The 21,434-nt window shown below is 56.0% G+C and overlaps 1 protein-coding gene across 1 annotated transcript in view; it reads left to right on the top strand.

Moving 5' to 3' along the window:
* Positions 1–708: 708 nt before the first annotated feature.
* Positions 709–21,434, top strand: part of Mdga1 (MAM domain containing glycosylphosphatidylinositol anchor 1) — a 58,832-nt gene continuing 38,106 nt past the window's right edge. The window contains exon 1 of the mRNA XM_028885041.2: positions 709–876. Within this exon, the coding sequence (XP_028740874.1) occupies positions 810–876 (67 nt within the window). The 5' untranslated portion in view covers positions 709–809. The remainder of the gene's footprint in view (positions 877–21,434) is intronic.

The following is a 21,434-nucleotide window of genomic DNA, read 5'->3' as shown; positions in this document are numbered from 1 at the left end:
CGGCGGCTCCCGAGCTGCTGCCCCGGCCTCGGCAAGAGCGCGAATTATTTTCAAAGGACTCAAACTTTCCTCCTTTCCCTGCTGGCTGAGGTCCCTCTTGCTTTGGAATCGTTCTCCGGATTCCCGCGGGGGCGCCGGGACGCGATCGCCTCCCTCGGATTCCTCGCCGGCGGCTCAGCCAACTTCGTGGACCCGGGGACCCGGAGTGCTCACCCCGGGGCCGAATCCAGTCCTCGCTGCTCCCGCTCTCGACAAGACCGGGACCCGGGGCGCCCTAGCCTCCGGAAAGGGCGCCAAGCCCTGCTCCCTTGGGTCGGGCTGCCGAGCCCTCCGCACCCACTGCAGGACTGGAGCCAGCGGGTTAACCTCCCGGCCTGGCTCCACCGAGGGGCGTCCCCTGGGCGGGGAACGACAAGTTTGTCAGGCATCGGTGGCCTGTTGGATCCAAGCGCGGCCGCCGCAGCAGAGAGGTCCCCCGCGCTCAGCACCCTCGGCAGACAGCCCTGGGGACCCGGGGCTGCTAGGTGGCCGAGCTTTCTGGACCAGGGAGCTGGCTGCTGCGCCCGGTGCGCAGAGGCACCAGGGTCTGGGCCAGCGCCCCCAGCGTCCCCACCCGGGCAGCCGCCCTGTGGGAAGAGGACAGAGCCGAGTCGCCTCCTGCTCAGACTCCTGCTCTCGGTCGCTGCGCTCTCTGTCGCGTCTCAGGGAAAAGGAGGGAAGGCAGAGGGCATCGCGGTGCCCCGGCGGATGCGCCCCCCGCTGCCTCTCAGGCTGCGCCGCCTCGCGGGGATGAAGCACTGGCCGTGAAGATGGAGGTGACCTGCCTTCTACTTCTGGCGCTGATCCCCTTCCACTGTCGGGGACAAGGAGTCTACGGTAAGAGCCCGCGGCCAGCTCCACCCTGGCGGAGCCGCGCGGAAACTTTGCAAGATCTTGCTCAAAGTGCGCGCTGCCGGGCCTTGGTGAAGCCCTGGGCTTGCACTCTGGAGTAGATGACCGCGTCCCCGCCCTCAACCGGGCGCCAGGAGACCGAGCAGCCTGCTCCCGAGCCCAGGAGCCGGTCCTAGGGTATGGCATGAAGCTGGGGGTGCCAGGGTGAGGTCTCGGCTTTCTGAAACCTTGCCAGGGGTTGGAGTGATCTGGAAGTCTTGGGAGAATCCAATGGGCTCAGGAGACCCGGAAAGAGCCCAAGCTCTGGGCTGGAGCAGCGGTTTCCACCGAATCATCTTCTTCCCCTGGCTCAGCCTCCCGAGTGGAAGCAAGCGATCCGGAGTTGTGCGCGGCTGGCTGGCGGGCGAGATGCTCGCCAGCACCGCGGCCGGGCGGCTGGCTCGCATTCCCGGCAGTGGCCACGGCTCGGCCGCCTCTTCTCGCTTCTTAACGGTCTGAGCCGACGATGCTGGGCATCCCCTAGCCCAGGCGCCTACCGTTCACAGCATCCCTTTTCAGACCTCTCCCGAGCCAGCTCTTCCTCTCCCTGGTTCCCAACCTCAGAACCCCAGCCCTAGCTTCCTTCTGCCTGCTTGCACACACAGACACGTTCAGTCACCGTCCTCTGGAAACGCAAACACCGCTAGCACCCATCCGGCTACGTGTCTAAACTCTGCCTCCCGCCACGCAGCTCTGCTCCCGCATCACCAAGCCACGCTCCGTCGCGCCAAGGAGTATTCTGGCCACATTTTCTCCACTTCATGCCAGTGGGTTTTCTCAGCGAAGGCTCCTTGGTTCAATGCTACCCAACCAGGGTTGTTCTCCCAACATGCACAGAGAGTCAATCCCTAGAGCCTATGGCCCTGACTTTCCCTTCTCCTGACCGCAGGGTGGGCTTTGTAGTTACTTTCTAATGATGTGTGGCTGGGGTGGGCAGCATTCTCCCTCTTTCTCTGGGGCCAAGAATCTAATTATTCTCTTTGAGAGTGGAGGGAGTTGGACCTGTACTGTGTGGGTGACAGAGTCCATGTCCCCCGACCACTAGCTTTAGGTCCCGGGTCTCTCTGCCTGTTCCTGGCAAGAGAAAGGAGTGTCCTGGGGAGCGGGTATCTGGAAAGTATACATCCCTGGGCTCCAAGAGCTAGCTGGCTTGGGCTTAATTCCCTGGTGAGGCCAGCCCAGGCATCCAGCCAAACTCCTTTTCTTAATTAGTTTGTGTGTCTCTTACAGCCTGGCCCCTGGCATAGGCCAGACAAGGCAGCCAGGGATGCTGCAAGAGGCGGGGCTGTATGTATTGGGGGAGGGGGAGGGGTATGAAACGGGTCCCCCCTGTCTAGGACAGAGGGAGATACCAGAGGCTTCAGAGTTCTCCTTTCTCCAGCATCACCAAAGATACCAGCAGCTTAGCCTCAGCTACCTTTAAGGGAATACCCCAAATGGGCTATTGCAACCTGCTCATACACCCTCTTGAGGTCTCAGCCTACTACTAGCCCCTTCCTCCGGCGCTCTTGGAATGGTCTGATGACCCCATCTCATGGCTATCTGGTTTGGGGTTCTCCATGAAGTCTTTCTTCATCGGGGTGGCCCAATGTGCATTTAAGGAAAGTTCTCTGGGCCTACGTAGGAGCCTTGACAAAGAGGACAGAGGTCAGGGAACAAAAGGCATGGTCTCTGTAGACCTGTCCTTTTCCTTCTCTGCACCCTCCCCTTTTCTTTATTTTCTCCCATCTCTCACGTGCCCTGGTCCCAGCTGCTCTTGTTACAAATCAAAGAAGGGTAGGTCCGTTGGGTCCACCCTTGGCTCTTCAGTGGCGTTCTTTTGCATCTGCTTTTGGAGAGCTTGGCTCCAGGGGAGGCTGGGCTGCAGGGAGATTGCTGCTGCGTGGAAAATCTTCTTGGAGGTGCATGGGAAGCAGGAGAAAGAGAAGCTGGGGGACACCGTGCCTTGTAGTGTTACCAACACTGGTGACACCCCAGCAGGGTTGGGACTGGCCTAAGAAGTAGGGTGGAGAGCTAGGGCTTGTTCTGCCCCACCCATCCCTCTGCACCCCAAAGCAGATGAAGCAAATGAGTGGTAGTGTGCAGGAACGGAGATGTCCATCCACCGCAGCCTCCAGCCCCAGCGTGGCACCTGGCACCCCGCAGGAACTCCGATGAGGTTCGTGGAGTAGATGAAGAGCTGCAGGTTGAAGATGCTTCATGAAATTCTCAGGTGTCTCCAGAGCTTGTCACTCACCAAGACAGAGGCCTTTTAGTTGAAGCTTTCTGCTCAAGAGAGCCATGGGGCCCTAGGCTTGCAGCCCTAAAAGAGAGAAGAGACCCAAGTGCTGGGTTTCGCTAGCGTGGAGCAGGGAGGCAGCATGTTAGTATGTGCTGGGGACAGACTTCAGCTGCTGCTGTCATTCTGCCCCAGGCCTGTGCTGCGGATGAAGGGTAGTCTCATAAGAGGGTGAAGGCAAGAGAGAGGGAGGAACAGGAATGGAGGCCTTTGGTGTGGGTGAGGGTCAGTGCAATCTGGTGGGAGACAGATGCTCAGAGCCCCAGGCCGTGCATCCTGCTGGGGTCCACCCTCCAGCTCTAAAGCCTGCCATCAGCCGCACAGGACTGGGGAGGCCCTCTCAGTCTGGCCAAGTGGCTCTGCTCTTCTTTAGGGCCACAGATGCTACAGCGGGCCGCGTGTGGGACCAGATGGTCCATTTGGAGCGGGGCCTCCTCCTTCCCCGAGTCTCAATCTCTAGCCCAGTTTGTTGTTTACAGGGTGGATCCTGTAATCTGCTTTCTGCCAGGCCTGTGTGTGTGTGTGTGTGTGTGTGTGTGAGTGTGTGTGTGTGTGTGTGTGTGTGTGTGTGTGTGTGGCTCAGGCTGGCCCCAGAGGTCTAGTCCTGTGACAAAGACAGTAAGCAGGTGAAGGAGAGGTGACTGACGTTCTATCAAGGCGGAGTTAGAGGCTTCCCATCCTCTATTCTGGCTTCCTGTCCCCCTCTCAGAGCAGTCAGACTTCCAGGCAGGGGCCGGTGAGCAGGATTCGGCTCCTTACAAAAACACAACAAACCCCTGGATTATTTAATATGCAGGAGTGGGAAGTGACATTATCCTTAAGACAGGTTGTTTGCAACTTACGGGGGGAAGTCAAAATATTTCACCAAAGGTGTCATCAGAAACTACTATCCTATGCTAATTTTTGTGGGAACATGAAGACAGATGTTGAATAATTTGACAAGAGCAACATCGCTTACAGAATTATCACCAAGTCGGCCCACCCCCCCTCTTCCTCGGGGGAGTGTGGGGAAGGAATTTCGGGAAGTGAATTTCCCAGTGTGGGGCTTCTGAGTGTTGATGTGTGTGTGTGTGTGTGTGGGGGGGGGTGCTTGGGACTTCTCCCTCTGAGTTCCACACCCCTGCCTTGAAAATGGTTGTCTGTCTAGGGTCTTCCCTGGAGAAGGCCTCACCTCCAGCAGCGGGTTGTCCCTAGAGTCGGCAGCAGGCTTGGGTTTTCCTAAGTCCCCAAGAAGGTCCTTCCCTACTTTCGTTCCTTTTTCCTTCTCTGTTATAGACATTGCCCGAGGGAAAGGTTGTCTTGTGTCTACAAATCCAGGCTACTTTGCCAGTGCTGCCTTTGACAATCCCCCAGCCCTGCCTGGGGACTCCCCACGGGGTCATTCTCTAGATCTCTTCCAGGTTTGCCTCCCCACCCCACTTCAAGCAAACTGTGCCTTCCTACCCTGCAGGCTGGGCATCTGGGCATCATCCATGGGTGAGGTTCTAGGATCGGGAGGCGAGATTGGAAGGGATTGTACGAGTCAGGAAAGCACCCTCGAGGGGCAGGCTGGGACGGTCCGAGGGGCCTACATGTAATTGGCCAGGTCTGTCTCTGAGCTGCGGCGGCTGCCGGGTGGTAAAGCCTCATTTAGAGCCCCGTATTAGCTTTGCTTTGCTGGAACATGGAGGGATGGGCGGGGAGCTCCGTGGGGAGGTGGAGGGAGCTAATCACAGCCGCCAAGGCCTGGCAAATGAATGATGCAGAAGATCGATACCTGGGGTGGGAGTGGAAATCAGGCCATGGTAGCAGGGCTGGCTTCTCCTGGTTGCCCAAGAGGCACGGAGGGGGCCTTGGAGTAGGAAAGCCAAGGCAGGATACAGGAGGCCCGTTCCCCACAGCCACCTTGATGCCTCTTCCTGTGACTGGGTTCAGGGAGATTGGACCAGAAGGTGCCCCACCCAGGAAAGTTTGGGAGACTGGAGATGGCATCTCGGTCTCTCATTCTAGCAAGAGCTCCGCTTCACCGTCTCCCTGTCCAGACACCCCAATTTGAGTGGGTCCCCATGCCTGTGTGTCAGAGAGGTCGGGGTGTAAATTCCCTGTGGGCCCTGCGGTGGAAAGCTTGTGCTGCTCTTCCGGACATTGCCAGCAGGGGGCGGGCTTGGCCACCACATCGCTGCCTCCCTTTGCTGGCCTCCTTGCCCCATCACAGAAGAAGAAGGGGACTGATTCCCCCCAGCCTGAGGTGGAAGGGGGCTCTCTCCAACTCCCACAAACCTGCCTCGGCATCCAAGGGCGCCCACCACGGATAGAGCCACACTTCCTGCGTTTTCAAGATAACTCAATTCTTCTCTAGGTCAGAAGAGAACTTTTTTGGGCTCAGCTGAGCTTGCGGGGCCATGTCGGGGGAGGGGTCTGATACCTCTGCACAATTGCCCCACAGGGTCCCAGGCCAGCATCTCCTTTCCCCCTGAAGACAAAGGGCCCACGTGGCATTTAATAGTTGATGCAGAAGGCTGTCAAGAGCCATGCTTAGCTCAGAAGAATGAATCTTTTTCTCTTCTATTTTTTTCCCCTAAGACTGAATAACACATGCAAAACAAAGTGAGATTCAGCCTCCACGCGTTGGGTATGGCTCTTCCTGTGTCTTTTAGTATATAGGAGAGTGAAACGCTTGGTGAGGCTGATGGTCCCTCACCAGCATGGTGGTACCCCATGCCCTGCCAAGTCTTGGCCTGACCATGGCTAAGACTTAATATTTCCCATGATATTCTGAGAAGGCAGTCCATGGCGGGGACTGTCTTCGTCACTGAACCGAGGTGACCTGCTCAGTGTGGCACAGTTGGCAAGAAGGGGGACCCCCCCCCCAGCGTTGGTCCCGTGGGCCTTCTGGGTAGGAAGTGAAGATAATGAGAGGTGAATCTTTTCGGCATCTACCGCATCTTCCCTCTGGTAAAGCTGGTTTGGGGCACCAGGGGGCTGCTGGACATGAGTCAGGAGAAGGAGATTCCACAGAGATTCGATAAATCCCTCAAGGCAAAGACAACGTGAGGTATGCAGGAGAATGGGAAAAGTCACCTCTCAGGGCTTGTGGAAGACAGAGATTGGACCAGCCTTGGTCATCGGGCCTGGGGAGACTGTCCCTGGCAGAGGGCATACAGAGCTGAAGACCCTGGGCATGGGGAGGGTTGCCCTGTTGGTCAGGCATTGGTTGACAGGAAGTCAAGGCTGTGAGGATTGGAAATGCCAAGGGATAATAATAATAATAGCAACAGAGATGATGAATATGCATTGATGTCTCTGGCTTGCATCAAGCCTCCCGGAAAGACAGACTCCTCAGTCCATTTCACCCTTGAGGAAGCCAAGAGGTTGAGAGAGACGAAGCTACAGCCCCTGGAAGGGGCCCAGAGATGTGGACTGTAAAGCCCGTGATGGAGGCCACACTGGAATGATGGGCAGGAGAGTCTTGGGCAGGAGAGTCTTGGCTGGGGAGGCGGTGGTGTTTAGTGTTCTTAAGGGGGCGGTGTGGAGAGAATTTCTGGACCCTTGCAGGGTGCAGAGCTGGCGCCTGACTCAGTTGCTGGGAGAAGGGACCAGAGGAGCTGGCTATGTGGCAGGATTGGGGATGGTGGCCAGCTCTTGTTTCTCCTAAGGTTTACAGGCCCGTGGAGGGAGAGACTTTCCACAAACATGAGAACATGGATACAATGCACCTTACTGACAGGGTTTTCGTGTAGTCAAGGGGACTGAGTAGAGACACTGTGGGTCAAGTTCGTACATGGTGGCTGGGGTTGGGGGCTCCCCTGTGGAGGTACCCCCAAAGCAGAGACCTCATGGATATCTCCAGGAAATATTCCAGGCAGAGGAACAGCCAGCGCGATGGCCCTGGGGGTAAGGACAGACCTGGCTTGTCAGAACAAAAATCGAGGAGTCCGAGAATGAACCGGAGGAGGCGGATGTGCAGCAGACAGGGTCAACAATTAGTCTGAAGTATTGAAGGACCAGTGTTTGAAGTATTCAAGGCTGTGTAAGGACTTCCGAGTGTAAGTGGGATTGGGCATGATGGAAGGGGTGTGAGCACATGCGGAACACAGTGGGCAGTTTCCTAACAGAGTCCTAACAGAACACAGGAGGAGACGCCAGTGAGTTAGAGATATTGCAGATCTCCATCATGAACCCCAGAGCCGGGCCGGGAAAGAGATCCCCTGGGGACAGACGAAGGCCTGTAGTTGGCAGTTGGGGAATAGACTCACAGTGGGAAGAATAAAAAACGCTGTTGATTAGGCAGATTTGGGGCAGGAGAGTGAAGAGGGTAAGGGCCCTGGGCTTCTGAATTGCTGCTCGATCCTGCCCCAGAATGAAGCCGGAGAAGAGGCTCCGTCCTGGGCCAGCCTTCTGTCAGGGCAGACAGCAAACAAAGCCTGACAAGTAGCTTTAATGACTGGGGGGTGGGGGGGGGTGTTTTGAGACAGGCTGGCTATGTAGCCCAGAATGACCTTGAACTTCTGCTTTTCCCACCTTTACCTTCCAAGTGCTGGGAGTACTGGGGTTTCCGTCGTATCCCATCATGCCGCATTTATGCTGGGGACTGAACTCGGGGCTCCGTGCAAGCTAGGCAAGGACTCCACCAACTGAGCTGCGTTCCCAGACACTGAGTGTGGTTTTGAAGGTCGGCTTTGTGTTTAGGCTATGTGGCAGGGAGGCTGGTGTGAGGAGAGCGCAGCTCAGAAGAGGTGACTGTGCTCCTTGGTCTATGTCCACCAAACAAGATGGACTTCACCAGGGAAGGTACGCATCTGTGGGGGCCCTGGGCTGAGGCCAGGGTCCCATGTCCAGAGAGAGGAGAGAGGGGAGAGAAAGTGGATGTCAGTAGGGAGGGGATGTCAGAGGGGGCTTGAGAAGAGATGGGAAGCCGGGGGACAGAGTTGAGGAGGGCACTGTGTGAAGGAGAAAGAGGAGGTGCTTCGGGGCCCACGGAGGGATGGGGGCTCCCCAACTCTCCCAGGGAGGCTCTGGGGGGAAATGTAGATCTAGGCTGTGTTTCTATCGGAGCCCTCATGAGAGTGACCGACACTGGTGGCACATGGATTGGTCTTGGCATTACAGGGGCAATAAGCAGGAAGGCAGGGCCTCTCTTCAAGGAGAGCCTCAGTTTCCCTGTCTGGAAGGTCCTGGGGTCACGGGGAAGCATCAGTGTAATGCCGGTATTTTGCCAGCTCCTGAGGTGAATTATAGGGATTTGCGGGAGCAGAGGCGGTGGCAGCATCCTGGGGGAGGGCTGTGTGTGTGTGTGTGTGTGTGTGTGTGTGTGTGTGTGTGTGTGTGTGTGTGCTGCGTGGAAGAAGCAGTGTTCGTTTGAGAAATTTGGAAGGCCTTGGAGGCCTAAAGTGGCTGCGTCTCTAACCTGAGCTCAGCTTGTATCTGGTAGAAGTTGAGGCTTTGAGATGGGTGACCTTGTGGTTTGGGAGAACGTACCCCAAGCTCTCTTTGGTTCCCTTCCAGCCCCAGAGTCAGCCAAGGATGCTAGGATTATCTGGTGGGTTGGAAGCCGTGAGGTGGCATATTAAAGCCATCCGGGAGTTTACCCACAGTGCAGGCCTCGCTCTGCCTGGACTCTGCCCTGCAGGAGCTCTGCAGATGGAAGCTGTGGCTGGGAGCCCTGTAATTGGTGCTTTGACAGAGAGGCTGGCTGGAGCAGCCCAGTGGGTGTAGACACATTAGACGAAGTCAGGCCAAACCGCATCTTCTCCCTGGGATGTCTCCAGGGCATTGTCCAGGCCACCACCCAAGCTGGGTTTCAGCCAAGCTCTTGCTGGACCCTGGGGGCTTTCATGCAGGCCACTTATTACCCCTGAAGCCACCAGCTGGATGGAGCCTTTCTGCTTGCATGATTCTCCCAGAAGGCTCAGGCCGGGCGATCGGGATAGCACCTTACCCCTGCTCCTAACCACATCCCAAACCAGCTAAGGGCTGAACAGTTGATGGGTGCTGGCTGTCCCTAAGAATCTCCCCACAGGCCTCATTTTCCAGGAAAGGTTGAGGGTCAGGCTGAGTGACATTACCAAGGTCCTACAGTTGGCAGGTAGATGGTAGGGCTGGGATTTGAACTCAAAGTCACCTAATGCCAAACTTCGTACACCCCAAGTGCCAGGCGATTTGAGCAGCGCCGAGGTGGTTTGTTCCCTAGTTTTACATTGGGGTGGGGTGGGGTGGTCTTGATTCTTGAAGCAGCACAAGGAGCCCTCCAGTCCTCCAGGGACCACGTTTGGCTATGAAACATGGAGGCTTCGGTCTCTGGCTCCTCAGGTCCAGAGGTCCTCCAGGCTCCTCCCACCTTGGGGCCCTGCCTGAGCAGTGGTCCTTGGATTTGATTGCACATAAGATAACCCGGGACACTTCAGCAATTCCCAGTGCCTGAGTTGTATTACTCACAGTTAAATCAGCACATCTGACATTCTGGCCCAACTTCCTTTAAGGAGACCTCCCAGAAGCTCCTGGGTGGCTTCTGTTTACACTGGGCAGCCTTGAGTGCCCTGGCCATTTTAGCTGTAAGGGAGGCTGAGGTGGGCGCATTCTTGTCTACAGAAGTACAGGACTTCCAGAGAAAGAAAGACACATGGGGTCAGTGAGGTGGCTCAGCAGGTAGAGACGCTTGTCACCAAGCCTGAGGACTCGAGTTCAACCTGCAGGTCCCACGTGATGGAAGGAAAGAACTCACTCGGGAAAGTTACCGTTTGACCTCCACAAGCTCACCTTGGAATGAGTGTACACACACACACACACACACACACACACACACACACAAGACAGGATGGAGGTGGATAGGTGACCAGCTAGACATCAATCTGCGGTGGTATTGTGTTCCCCCGAAATATTGTGCACGCTCATAAACTTATCTGGGGTCACAGAACAGAACAGCCGCAATATTAGACATAGAGGATAGGCAGTGGTAGCACACGCCTTTAATCCTAGCATTCCAGAGGCAGAGATCTACCTGGATTTCTGTGTGTTCAAGGATACAGCCAGGCGTGGTGACTCATGCCTTTAATCCCAGAAAGTGAGCCTTTAATCCCAGGGAGTGATGGCAGATAGCAGAAAGGTATATAAGGCGTGAGGACCAGAAACTAGAAGCTTTTGGCTGGTTCAGCTTTCAGGCTTTTGAGCAGCAATTCAGCTGAGACCCATTCTGGATGAGGACTCAGAGGCTTCCAGTCTGAGGAAACAGGATCAGCTGAGGAACTGGCGAGACCATCTAAGATTCCTGCTACATCAATCCCCACTTAGTCGGCTGCCTGTCCTATAATTGGGTTCTTGTGCGTTGGAGTCCAGAGGTCAATGTCAAGTGCCCTCCACTGCTCTCCGCTTTAACTTTTGAGGCAGGGTCTCTCCTGGACCCAGGGCACACGGACTGGCTAGACAGGCTGGCCGGCAAGCCCCGGGGACCTGCCTGTCTCTGCCTCCCCAGGGCTGTGACTATAGGCACGTCTGGCTTTATCTTTTTAAATGACTGATTTTATTTTTGGCTATGTGTCTGTGTGAATACACACACAAGGACAGGCACCTTTGGAAGCTGGAATAGGGGTTCCACATGCCCTAGAGCTGGAGTTATAGGTGGCTGTGAGCTGCCTGATGTGGGTGTTGGGAACTGAGCTTGGTCCTCTGCTGGGGCAGCCAGTACTCTTAACCACTGAGCCCTGTTTCCCTCACAAGCCTGGCTGTTCCAAGGAGTGCAGAGGGTCCCAACAGGGTGTGGCGGGGCAGGACTTAGCCATCCCCTTGTGGCCTCCTGTGACCCAGATGGGGATCTCTTGAGATTCAGTGTAGGAGGAGACTTGAGGCCATTGAAGCATCTTTTCCCCACCTGCCATTTCCTGACTGAGGAGGTGTGAATGGTGTGAGTGGGCATTTCCTGACGGAGGAGGTCTGAATGGTGTGAGTGGGCATTTCCTGACTGAGGTGTGAATGGTGTGAGTGGGCATTTCCTGACAGAGGAGGTGTGAATGGTGTGAGTGGGCATTTCCTGACTGAGGAGGTGTGAATGGTGTGTATGGGCATTTCCTGACTGAGGAGGTGTGAATGGTGTGAGTGGGCATTTCCTGACTGAGGAGGTGTGAATGGTGTGAATGGGCATTTCCTGACTGCGGAGGTGTGAATGGTGTGAATGGGCATTTCCTGACTGAGGAGGTGTGAATGGTGTGAGTGGGCATTTCCTGACTGCGGAGGTGTGAATGGTGTGAATGGGCATTTCCTGACTGAGGAGGTGTGAATGGTGTGAGTGGGCATTTCCTGACTGAGGTGTGAATGGTGTGAATGGGCACACTGGGCCCTCTTTCACCCACTCTGCCCACCTCACTCAGGAGAAGACCGAGACCAGAGTGAGCAAGTGACTTGCCCGGAGTCACGCAAACATTCCTGTGAGAGTCCCTCCTGGTCTCCTACCTGCCTGAGGCTGTGACCCCTCCCCTCCCAGGCCCCCCTACCCCCACCCCTACCCCCAGGCTCGGAGGCTCTCCAGGGAGTCCATCTCCACTAGCAGGTGTCTCATTTCAGCCTGAACTCTGTGGCCTGGGGAGCAGCAGCCTCCTGGCTTTCAGACACTGAAGGCTATGGGCTGGGAAGTTCTGAGGTGACCAAATTCATTTGCCAACTTCTGGGGGAGCCCATTTGTGAGATCTTGTGAGGTCTTGTGAGATCATGAAGCCCCGCTACAATTTGCTGTGTCTTTCTTTGGGCCTTCATTTTGGGAAGTTCTTCTCACTGTCTGACTTTATATCGACTTGCTGTGCTGAACTTGAATCTGTCCTTGGCCTCGAACCTCCTTTTGCCTTGATGGAGGTTCATTTCTCTGTCTCTGAGTAGATCCTGGGAGGGCAGAACGGGAGGGGACTGGATTCCAGTGGCCTGATCCCTTGGGTCTGGTTCTAATGCTCCAGTAAAATGCAGGGGACCCTGGGGGGAGGTCGGGTTAGCTTCCTGCACCAGTGAGGCCTGGCTCCCCATGGGGCATGTGCAGAAGCGCCGGAGGGTGTGGCAGGCAGGACTCAGCCACACTACTATGGCCTCCTGTGCCCCAGAGGGGCATCTCTGAGATTCAGTGTAGGAAGAGACTTGAGACCAGAGAAGACAAGCAGTTTGTGAAGGCCGCACAGCCCTCATGGGCCCAGGCTGAAGTCAAAAGCCATACATGTAGAGGGAGGGACTCCAAAGTCAAATCTCTTTCAGTGTCCCACGCCACCTCTGAGGCACGCCGCTGTGCTATTGATAAGCTCCTGTCCCTCCCCACCCCTTCCGACCACATCCACGCTGTTCACAGTCAGCTAGCAGGGGACAGGGAAGACCTGGGGGCTGCGAAACAACCCAGGCCCCGAGGCTCAGGCCTGATGGGTAGGCGGGTTCAGGCATGGGGGTATCCAGGGGCAAAGTTTAGGGTAAAGGAGGGAGGAGTTAGGAGCTGTGGCTTTAGGTGGCCTGGGTCGAGAAGCAGAGGTGTACGCTAGGGAAACGAGGGGCCCCCTCCCCCTTGAGGAGTCTGATTACACCGGTTGCCCTGTGTCCTTCTGGAGAGCTCTGGTTCGTATCTGCCTCTGCTCCTGGGGTGGGGACACACCCACTCCGGCTCCATTGGCCAAGCTGCTCCACCACGGTAGGACTTGTTAATCTTGCACTCTGAGCCCACCGGGCACCTAGGAACGCTGTGGCCAGGATGGTGTCAGACGCCCCAGGATGGCAGGTGCTAGCAGCTAGGAGCTAGATGGATGGCCACTGAAATGGCTAGGGAGACAAGGGGGACTGGCAGCAGGTACCTCCCCACCGCCCTTGGTGGATGGAACCAGTTTAGTGGTATTTGCTCTGCCCATGACGTTTTAAGAGGTCACGGCAAGCAAGAAGCACCGCCTCCTTTGGGCCCTATAGCCCAAGGTCATGGGCGGAGCAAATACCACTACAGTTCCCATTTTCTTTGTCTTGGCGCCCAACGTGGGGCACGAACCCATGACCCTGAGATTAAGAGTCTCATGCTCTACTGACTGAGCTAGCCGGGCTGGAGGGCAGCGTGGTGGGCACTCCGTCCAGTAGAGCTCGGTGGCCGTTACCTGTGGGCCGCGCTGGTGCTGGCGCTGCTGGGTCTGTCTGACCTCCGACCCTGCCGAGCTGCCTGGGTCGCAGCCCTTGCGTAGTTTCCTGGCGCTGCTGCATCTGTTGCAGCTGGGCTATCTGTACGGAGTTTGGCATTAGCTCGTCCTTCCTGGGCGTCTCATGGGCACTACTGGATTACCACCGGGCCTTGCGTACTTGTCTTCTCTCTAAGCCTCGCCCAGGCTGGAGCTCCTCTGCCGTCTGCTTCCTGTGGAACCTGCTGCTGTTGAGGCCCCGGATCTTGGCCATTGCCCTGTTCTCAGCTCTCTTCCCCTACTACGTGGCCCTGCATTTCCTCAGCCTGTGGCCAGTACTGTTGTTCCGGGTCTGGCTTCAAGGCACAAAATTTATGCCAAACCCCAACTCTGAGTGGCTTTACCGGGGGAGGGTGGCAATCATCCTTTATCTCTCCTGGTTCAGTGTGGTTGAATACCCCCCCCTCCCCCGCACCCGAGGCCGGTCCATCATCCACCTGATCTTCATCCTCAGTGACAGTATGCTGCTGGTCAGCACCTGGGTGGCACAGAGCGCCAGGCTGCCCGGTGCTTCTTGCCAATGTGGTTGATTATAGGAGGAGCCTGCTTCCTCCTGGGACTGATCTACTACTACCTCTGGCCGCACCCTCCCTGCCACCGGGAGCCCAACCATGTGGATGGGGTCCGAAGTCTCCTTCCTTCAAAACAGCCTAAGCTGCTTTGTTAACAGGCGGGCCACTCAGTTAGCACACAACTTCTTCCCCAAGGTCAAAGCGGAGACTTCTCTGCCCGAGGTTGGAGAGGTGGCGCGTCCTTTGAGGCAGGTTCTGACTCAGCCAGGAAGGAAGATGTGGAAATCTGGGCCTTGGAAGGGCCAAGGGCCAATCATATACAAGCCAGGCTGGTTTGCCCAGCTGGAGGGCCCTAGGGCTCAAGACTCTCTCCAGAGTAAGCTACTCGTTAAATCTCAGTGTGTGGGTTTCCCCTAACCAGCGGTTCTCACCCTTCCTGATGCTGCGACCCTTTAATAAGAGTTCATCGTGTCGTGGTGACCCCCAGCCATAAAACTATTTTCGTTGCTACTTCATAACTGTAATTTTGCTACTGTTATGAATGATAACGTAAGTATCTGATAGGCAGATGGTCTTAGGCCACTCCTGTGAAAGGTTGTCTGCCCGAAGGGGTCAGGACCTATAGGTTGAGAACTACTGCCCTAGACCTTTCTGGAAGATGGAGGTGGGGCTTGTCCCTGAAGGAGACAGGGTAAGAGAATAGTGAGGACAAGCAGGGATTTCCAGGGTACTTTTTTTCTGTCCATGGCCTCGAGGAGTGGGCTGCCCTGCAGCCCTGAACAACTGGAGCATTTCCAAGGACCACAGAGGAACACCTCTGGCCTTTTGGGGTGCTTGCAACTGGGACCCGAGATGAATTTAGCATTTAGTGAGCACATGCTGGGTGACACCCAGCAAGTGCTAGACCCAGCTCAAACCCACAGCGGTCAGAGGTCAACGGCTGAGAGACGAGCTGGTCTATTAACTCCATCCTTCAGAAGCAGAAACTGGTGGCTAGGTGTAAGCCTGCGGCCTGCTCTGTCTCCTCAGTGGGACCTGGGCTAACACTGACTGAGATGTGATGGGTGTGCGTGTGTGTACATGTGCATGCACGTGCTTGGCACGGCAGGATAACTAGCAGGTGAGTGGCCGTTCAAACCACCTCACTCCTGGGACATTTAGAGGCTACCTCAAGCTCCACCCTACCTTCTCCAGACAATGTGGTTCCTGGCACGAGCCTCGTGGTGGGGCCAGTAGGTTCTGGCTCCTGGGTCTCCTAATCAGAACACCCTGTGTGGGTCACTTCTTCCCTGTCACTGTGGGAGGAGCTGAGGGAGCAGGTGGGGAACACTCGCTGGGAGCCAGCACAGGAGCTGACCACCTCCCTCCCCCATTCCGTTGGAGAGGAACATGAGGTCGCAAGTGTTTCTCACTGTGGACCCTGACAGGCTCTTGCTACCTCACACCAGAGCCTCTTATCTGTCTCCTACGCACATGGAAATCTGGCGGGCATGCGTGAGTAGATGCATTGGTGCTGCACACGGATGAATGCATGTGTGCATGGGGTGTGCCCTGGGGACCTCCTCAGGGATTCCGAGCAACTACCTTTGTCCCCAGCCCTCCAACCAGACTGTGGTTCCTGGCAGCCACCGGCTCAGCCCCAGCACCCCGGGTTCAATCTGTCTGTTCCTGGCTTTGGTCCCTGCTGAACACAGGCCCCCTCCTCTCTCCCCAAGAGGCCTGGAGTGGGGGGCAGGGGCAGGCCGAGGCTGGCCCGGAGCTCATGGCTAATTTTCCCGGCCACAATCGATCCAGCAGCTTCTCCTGAGTCTATTAGCAGTCGGCAAGTGAAAATATCCCCCATCGCGAGCCCTGACCTGAGACAGGGAGGGATCCATAGCAATTTGTTCAAACAGAGGAGAGCGATTCCCTCTCATTTCTATTCCAGTTTATTCCAGGGAGAAGGGGGTCAGGCTGGGAGGCCAGAGCTGGACCCAGGCCTTGTCCACTGGGTCTCCTGTGCCAGCCAGGGTGGCAGCTGGTGCCATCCGTAGCTCCTGGGGGGGGGGCTCTATGGGGGACTGGGAGGGAGGCCTGCCAGCCTTCCCGGCAGGCTTTGCTTGGCTGCCTGGCTTGGTTGTGGGTTTGGTTTTCACAAAACACAAAGCCCACCCGCCAGAGCCTCATTCCCAGGTACCGGGCCCTGTGCCCGGCCCGGCGTGTGCTCACCCAGGACACCCTTGCCAGGAAAGAGGCTGGGCTGGTGCAGGACCACAGTGCCCCCAGCTGGGCCCAGCAGGAGGTGATATGGGGCTGGGGTGGGGGTGGGGCTGCCTTCTGAAGTTCCATGGCCAACAACTGTTTGGGAATAGCCATGGCTCAAAGGGGAGCCAGCACCTTAGGCCTCCTCTGCGCCTAACTTCCCGACCTAGGCTCCTACTCTGGGCCTGGTCAGAGCAGAGGTTTTGCTGGTGACCTAGCCAGGGAGTCTCCTTCAAGCCCCTCCAATAACCTCCGCTTCCAGGGCTGGGGATGTAGGGTAGTTGGTGGAATGCTTGCCTGGAGTTACTGCTTAGCTCCCCCACAGCCTGTGATTTTACCACTTGGGAGGTAGAAGCAGGGGATTCAGGAGTTCAGTCATCTTGGCTCCTTAGTGAGTTCGAGGCCAGCCGGGCTACCTGAGACCTACCTCAAGAGAGGAAAAAAAAAAAAAAAAAGCCTTCTTCCCCCAACATTTGTTAAGCGCCTACTGTTTTCTGGTCACTGGGCCAGAGAAGCCAAATTCCCGCTTTCCCCCCATCTACCTCAGTTTCTCCCCGCTGCTCCTTTTGCTCTTGTACACACCTTGTCCCCTCAGCCGTCTGCCTGGTCCTCTCCCGCCCCCGCCCCCTCCCGGCCCCAGAGAGCAGCATCCTTCTTCTGAATGAGGAGACCCTGACGACTGAAGCTTCAGGACTGGGCCACGGCAGCCCCTTCTCCAGGGACTCCTGGCACAGGCCCCCTTCAGACCCGGGCCTCTGAGGAGTGGTGCCATGGCAACCAGAGAGGAGGCTTCTGGGAAGAGTTGACCAAGTGGCCCCGCATGCATGGTGCTCCCTCCCTCCCTCACTGCTTGCTTCCTCCTTCAGAGCCCCAGGGAGGGCATGATGGGAGAAGATCTTCACACTGAGGTGTCAGCGGCTCGGCTCGCAGCTCTGAGGTCAGCTGCTGCACATGACTTATCAGGCTCAGGCGACACCACCAGGGCCTAATTTCAGCACCCCATAACTAAATATACCCGCAGTGGGTGAGTGATGCCTCTCTTGCTCAGGGTGGGGAGGGCGGTGGGGCCGTGTGGGCTGCAGGGAAGCTGCAGAACCTTCTGGAATGGACCCTGAGTTCCAGTCCCCGCCTCAGCCGTGTGAAAACTTGGGCAGGGTTTTAGTTCCCCCGTGCCTCAGTTTCCCTACCTATGAGGAGAATCAATGTGTGCTGAGCTGTGTCAGCCCAGTGCCTGGTCCAGGGAGGTTTAATGGCAAAGATGGAGAGAGAGAGAGAGAGAGAGAGAGAGAGAGAGAGAGAGAGAGAGAGAGAGAGAGAGAGAGAGAGAGAATAGAAAGCAGCCACAGTTCCCATTTGCTCGGTGGCCCTGGAAGGGAGAGAGGTGGCAGGATTCCTTCTACGATCCTCATGTCTAAACATAACCCTCAGCATTCCCGTCCCTCTGCCTCACCCAGACCCACCAGCCACCTCTCTGTCCCCGTAAACGCCACACTTCACCTTTCCTTCCCGAAAGCTGGCCCCCTCCATACCCACAGCCGTCCCCTGTGGGGCCCTCAGCCCTCAGGAGCAAATCCTTCACCCCCTCGCCCACCCAGTCATTTACAGGTTGTTTTGAAGCATAGCATTATAATCAGATCCCACGGTTTGTGCCATTAACAGCCAGAAAAAGGGAAAGAAACCTTTCAGTAATGGAGGGAGGGGGGAAAAAACCCACAACTAATAAGAGCATGCTTAAAGCGGAGGGCAGGTATTGTATTTCTGGGTTTATAAATATACTGGATGCTAAAGAGAATACATTCCTAGACTCTGGGTTTTTGAACAACTGACTCTTGGAAGAAGATGGCATGTCCTTTCAGATATTTAATATATGTTCCCTCCCTGGGAGTGTTTGCTTTGAAGGGATACAGAGAGAGAACAACAACAACAACAAAAAATAGCTGGGTGCGGATGGATTTTATTTCTTTTTAAAATATTATGTGCATGTATTTGTGTCTCTCTGTGTGTATGTGTGTGTGAGTGTAGGTATCCATGGAGGCCAGAAGAGGGTGCAGATCCCCTGGAACTGGAGTTCCAGCCAGTTGTGAGCCACCTGATGTGGGTGCTGGGTATTGAATTTGGGTCCTCTGCAAGATCATCAAGCGTTCTGAGCTGCTGAGCCAGCTCTCCAGCCCCTGGTGAGCTAGTCAGGGCAGGGCTGTGGCTGTAAATGGGGTGCCCAGGGAAGGCCTCTTAGAAGGAAGTGCTGGAGAGGGCTCTGGAAAGTCGGGGATACCTCCCCAAGCAGAGCAACGACAGGGCAGAGGGTGAGAGGTAAGGGTGGCTTGGCCCTGCTTGAAGAACTGGTGTGGCTGGGCTCAGAAGGGCAGTAGATGGCGAGGTAAGAGGGAGCAGATGTCAGGACATGACTCCCATGGCGGCTGACCTCCGGTGTCAGCCGGCATTGGCGCACCGGGGAGGCGCGCCTCTTGGCTGAGTCAGTGGAGATAGTTCCAGAAAGGTTTAACTGAGGAGGAAGACCCCCGGCCTGAAGATCGGCAGCACTAACAGGGGCTGGAACCCAGAGTGAGCGAAAAGCAGCGAGTGTGCACCTCTCTCTGCTCTGACGGTGGGCGTCCTGTGACCAGCTGCCCCACGCTCCCACCGGCCTCCGTGACTTCCCCACCAACATGGACTGTGAGCCGGAATTAACCCTTCCTTGTCAGACGATACAGCCGGTGGTTGAAAGCACCGTTCAAGTGAGACAGGGGCAGGGGGGGTGAGCGGAGGAAAAGGGAGTGTCGTTAAAGGTCTCTCCTGCTGCTGTGGTGCAGGCTAGGGGGCGAGAGAAGAGGCCGGACAGACCCGTCAGGAGGCCGCTTTAACCATCCAGGCAGGAGCTGGTGATAGGGACCAAGAACAGGGTGGCATACAGGAGGCAAGCTGGGGCAGCCCACTGGTGGGCTGTGTGTGGGATACGGGAGAAGGAGAGGTCTCAGGTGCCTCCCAGCTTCCTGATGGACAGTGACCATCAGGAGACAGTGTGTCCCACTCATGTGTGGGTGCTGGCTCCAGAGGCCAGCGGCTGGAGTGGTGCGAGAGTCAGTAACCTTGGAGTGAAGCCACCCATGGGGCCAGGGTGACATCCTGGCCTCCAGGAACCCCACCCCTACCCCCCCAACCCCCCCCATCCCCGGTGACTCCACATGTAGACCGTCTTAGGGAGGTTCTGGAAGCATGACGGTGGTTCCTCCCTGGAGCTGGCTCAGAGATCCACCAGGGACTCACAGCAACCCCGGGATAGGGGAAAGGGATCGCCAGAGCTGCGTCCTCCCTTCCTTTTCCTCTCTTTCTCTGCATCCTAGGAGTTGGGGCCCTGCCAGCTCCCAGGCTGGTAGATTGATTTTGCTTTCAGTGTTGTTATTGTTATTATCAGCCACTTAAACAACTTCACAGGAAGCAGCCGGCCCCTGTGCCCATCAAACATTAACCGTTCATTCGAGCTCTCTGCCCATACCTGTCGATACATTTTTACATAGCGGTAAACAGTCTTCCCTTCCGCTCTCCGCCGGCTTTATCTCCCACACACGTCTTGCACTATTGACAGAGCTCTCAGACCTGCCACTTTAATGGGCAGGTAGCACCCTCTGCATTGATGGGCCGGGCTTGGGTCACCGTTTCTCTGTAGCCAGCTCCTGGGCAGGTGCCAATTTGCCTTTCTCTTGAATAATGCCACTATGAATATCCTTATGTGAGTGCTTTTTTCCTTTGCAATAATTTCTTCAGAGGCCTCTTCCCCCAAAGTGAGATCACCTGTAGCCTCTGGCTCTGAGACAGTCGGATGGGCTCATCATGCATGGCCTGGCTGTGGCGGTCCTGATCACTTCTGTGTGTTTGTCTGCCCTGGTTTCATAGATGTACGGTCTCGTGCCTTTTAACTTCCGACTTTTCACATCCCCAGGCCGTGTTTGGACCTCTCAGCACCTGATGATCATAGCAAGAGTAGATCTGCACCGGGCTTTGCAGTTTACACAGCACTTTGCTAGATGTTGCACTTAGCAAGACACTGTGAGCCTAATGTTATTTTGTGGGGGTTTGGTGAAGAGCTGGCACGGAGCCTTCCCTCAACGCCCACTTCCAGCAAATTCGATGGAAAGGATTCCCACCCAGCCATCGCCATCACCTTCTGTCTGAGGGCTCAGGATCTCAGACGCCTGCCAGAAGCCCAAGTGGAGCCCTGTGCCTTGGGGTTGGGTAGTGGATCCATGGGCTCAGATGGAGCCCCATTAACCCTCCATCTCCCTGGGCTTTGGGGTCAAAGTCTTCAGGGCCCCTTGGCTTCAGCACAGTACTGCTTTGCCTGTTCCTGGCCAGGGCCTGACCCAGGCTCCGCCTTCTAGGATGGGGATCTGGATTTGTACAGTAAGTAGGAGAAGCCTGATTCCTAGGACCTGTGTCCAAGGCTTACAGGGACAGCAAGCAGTACTCAGGGGGATGTGAGCATCCACACTGGAATAGCCAGGCCTGCAGTGCGGATCTGGTTCATTCTGCACGCTCCTGGCTATCCTTCTGGAGTGTCTGTCAGGCGTCCAGTGCTGAGCCTGGGGCATCTCATCCTTACATGCTTAACACTATTTATAGCCAGCCCATTTTATAGTAAAAAAAACAACTGAGGCTTCAAATGAGAGTATTATGATTTGCCTCAAGTCACACAGCAATTATTGGGACAGGAAGCTTGTCCCCTGAGACACCCGGGGCAGATCTGTATATGTATAAGGGCAGGGGCCTGGATTATAATCAGACTCTGGGCTACTGGCTGAGACCAGGGCTGAAGGAACAGTGAGAATGGGAGAGCATTGTTGGGGCTAGATGATGAGGACCCAAGTTAGGCTACTGAATGAGTGAACCAGTGAACATGGCCCCAAACCCCTGAGCCAAGCCAATAGGCAGCAGCCTCAGTTGCCCGCCAGCAGGGGGAGCTCTTTCATTGGTGATCAGGCTCAGCCTCCTTTGCTGCTCTGGCTTTTGTATCCTGCTAAAGTGTCCCCCACTCAGTTTTATTGACTCCTCTTGTGGGACTTTGGTACTATTTCCTAGGGGATCCTGGGCGCTATTACCAACTGGAAATGGAGCAGAAATTAGTGCCTACCAGGGACCAATCCCTGTGCTGGGTGCCCAAGGCTCAATCCTCAAGTGGCAGTTGAGAGGTGGAGTATGAGGAATAGTACAGATAAAGAAACTGAGGCTCAGAGGTTTATTAACTTGCCCAAGGTCACATGACTGTGGAGTCCTGTCTCTGTCTCTCAGACCCACCTTATACAGCCCACGACTCACAGCCTCAATTTA

This window comes from Peromyscus leucopus, chromosome 16_21 (assembly GCF_004664715.2).
Source record: "Peromyscus leucopus breed LL Stock chromosome 16_21, UCI_PerLeu_2.1, whole genome shotgun sequence".
Classification (NCBI taxonomy): domain Eukaryota; kingdom Metazoa; phylum Chordata; class Mammalia; order Rodentia; family Cricetidae; genus Peromyscus; species Peromyscus leucopus.
Note: the sequence above shows the minus strand (reverse complement) of the source record. Positions and strands in the feature narration are given on the sequence as shown.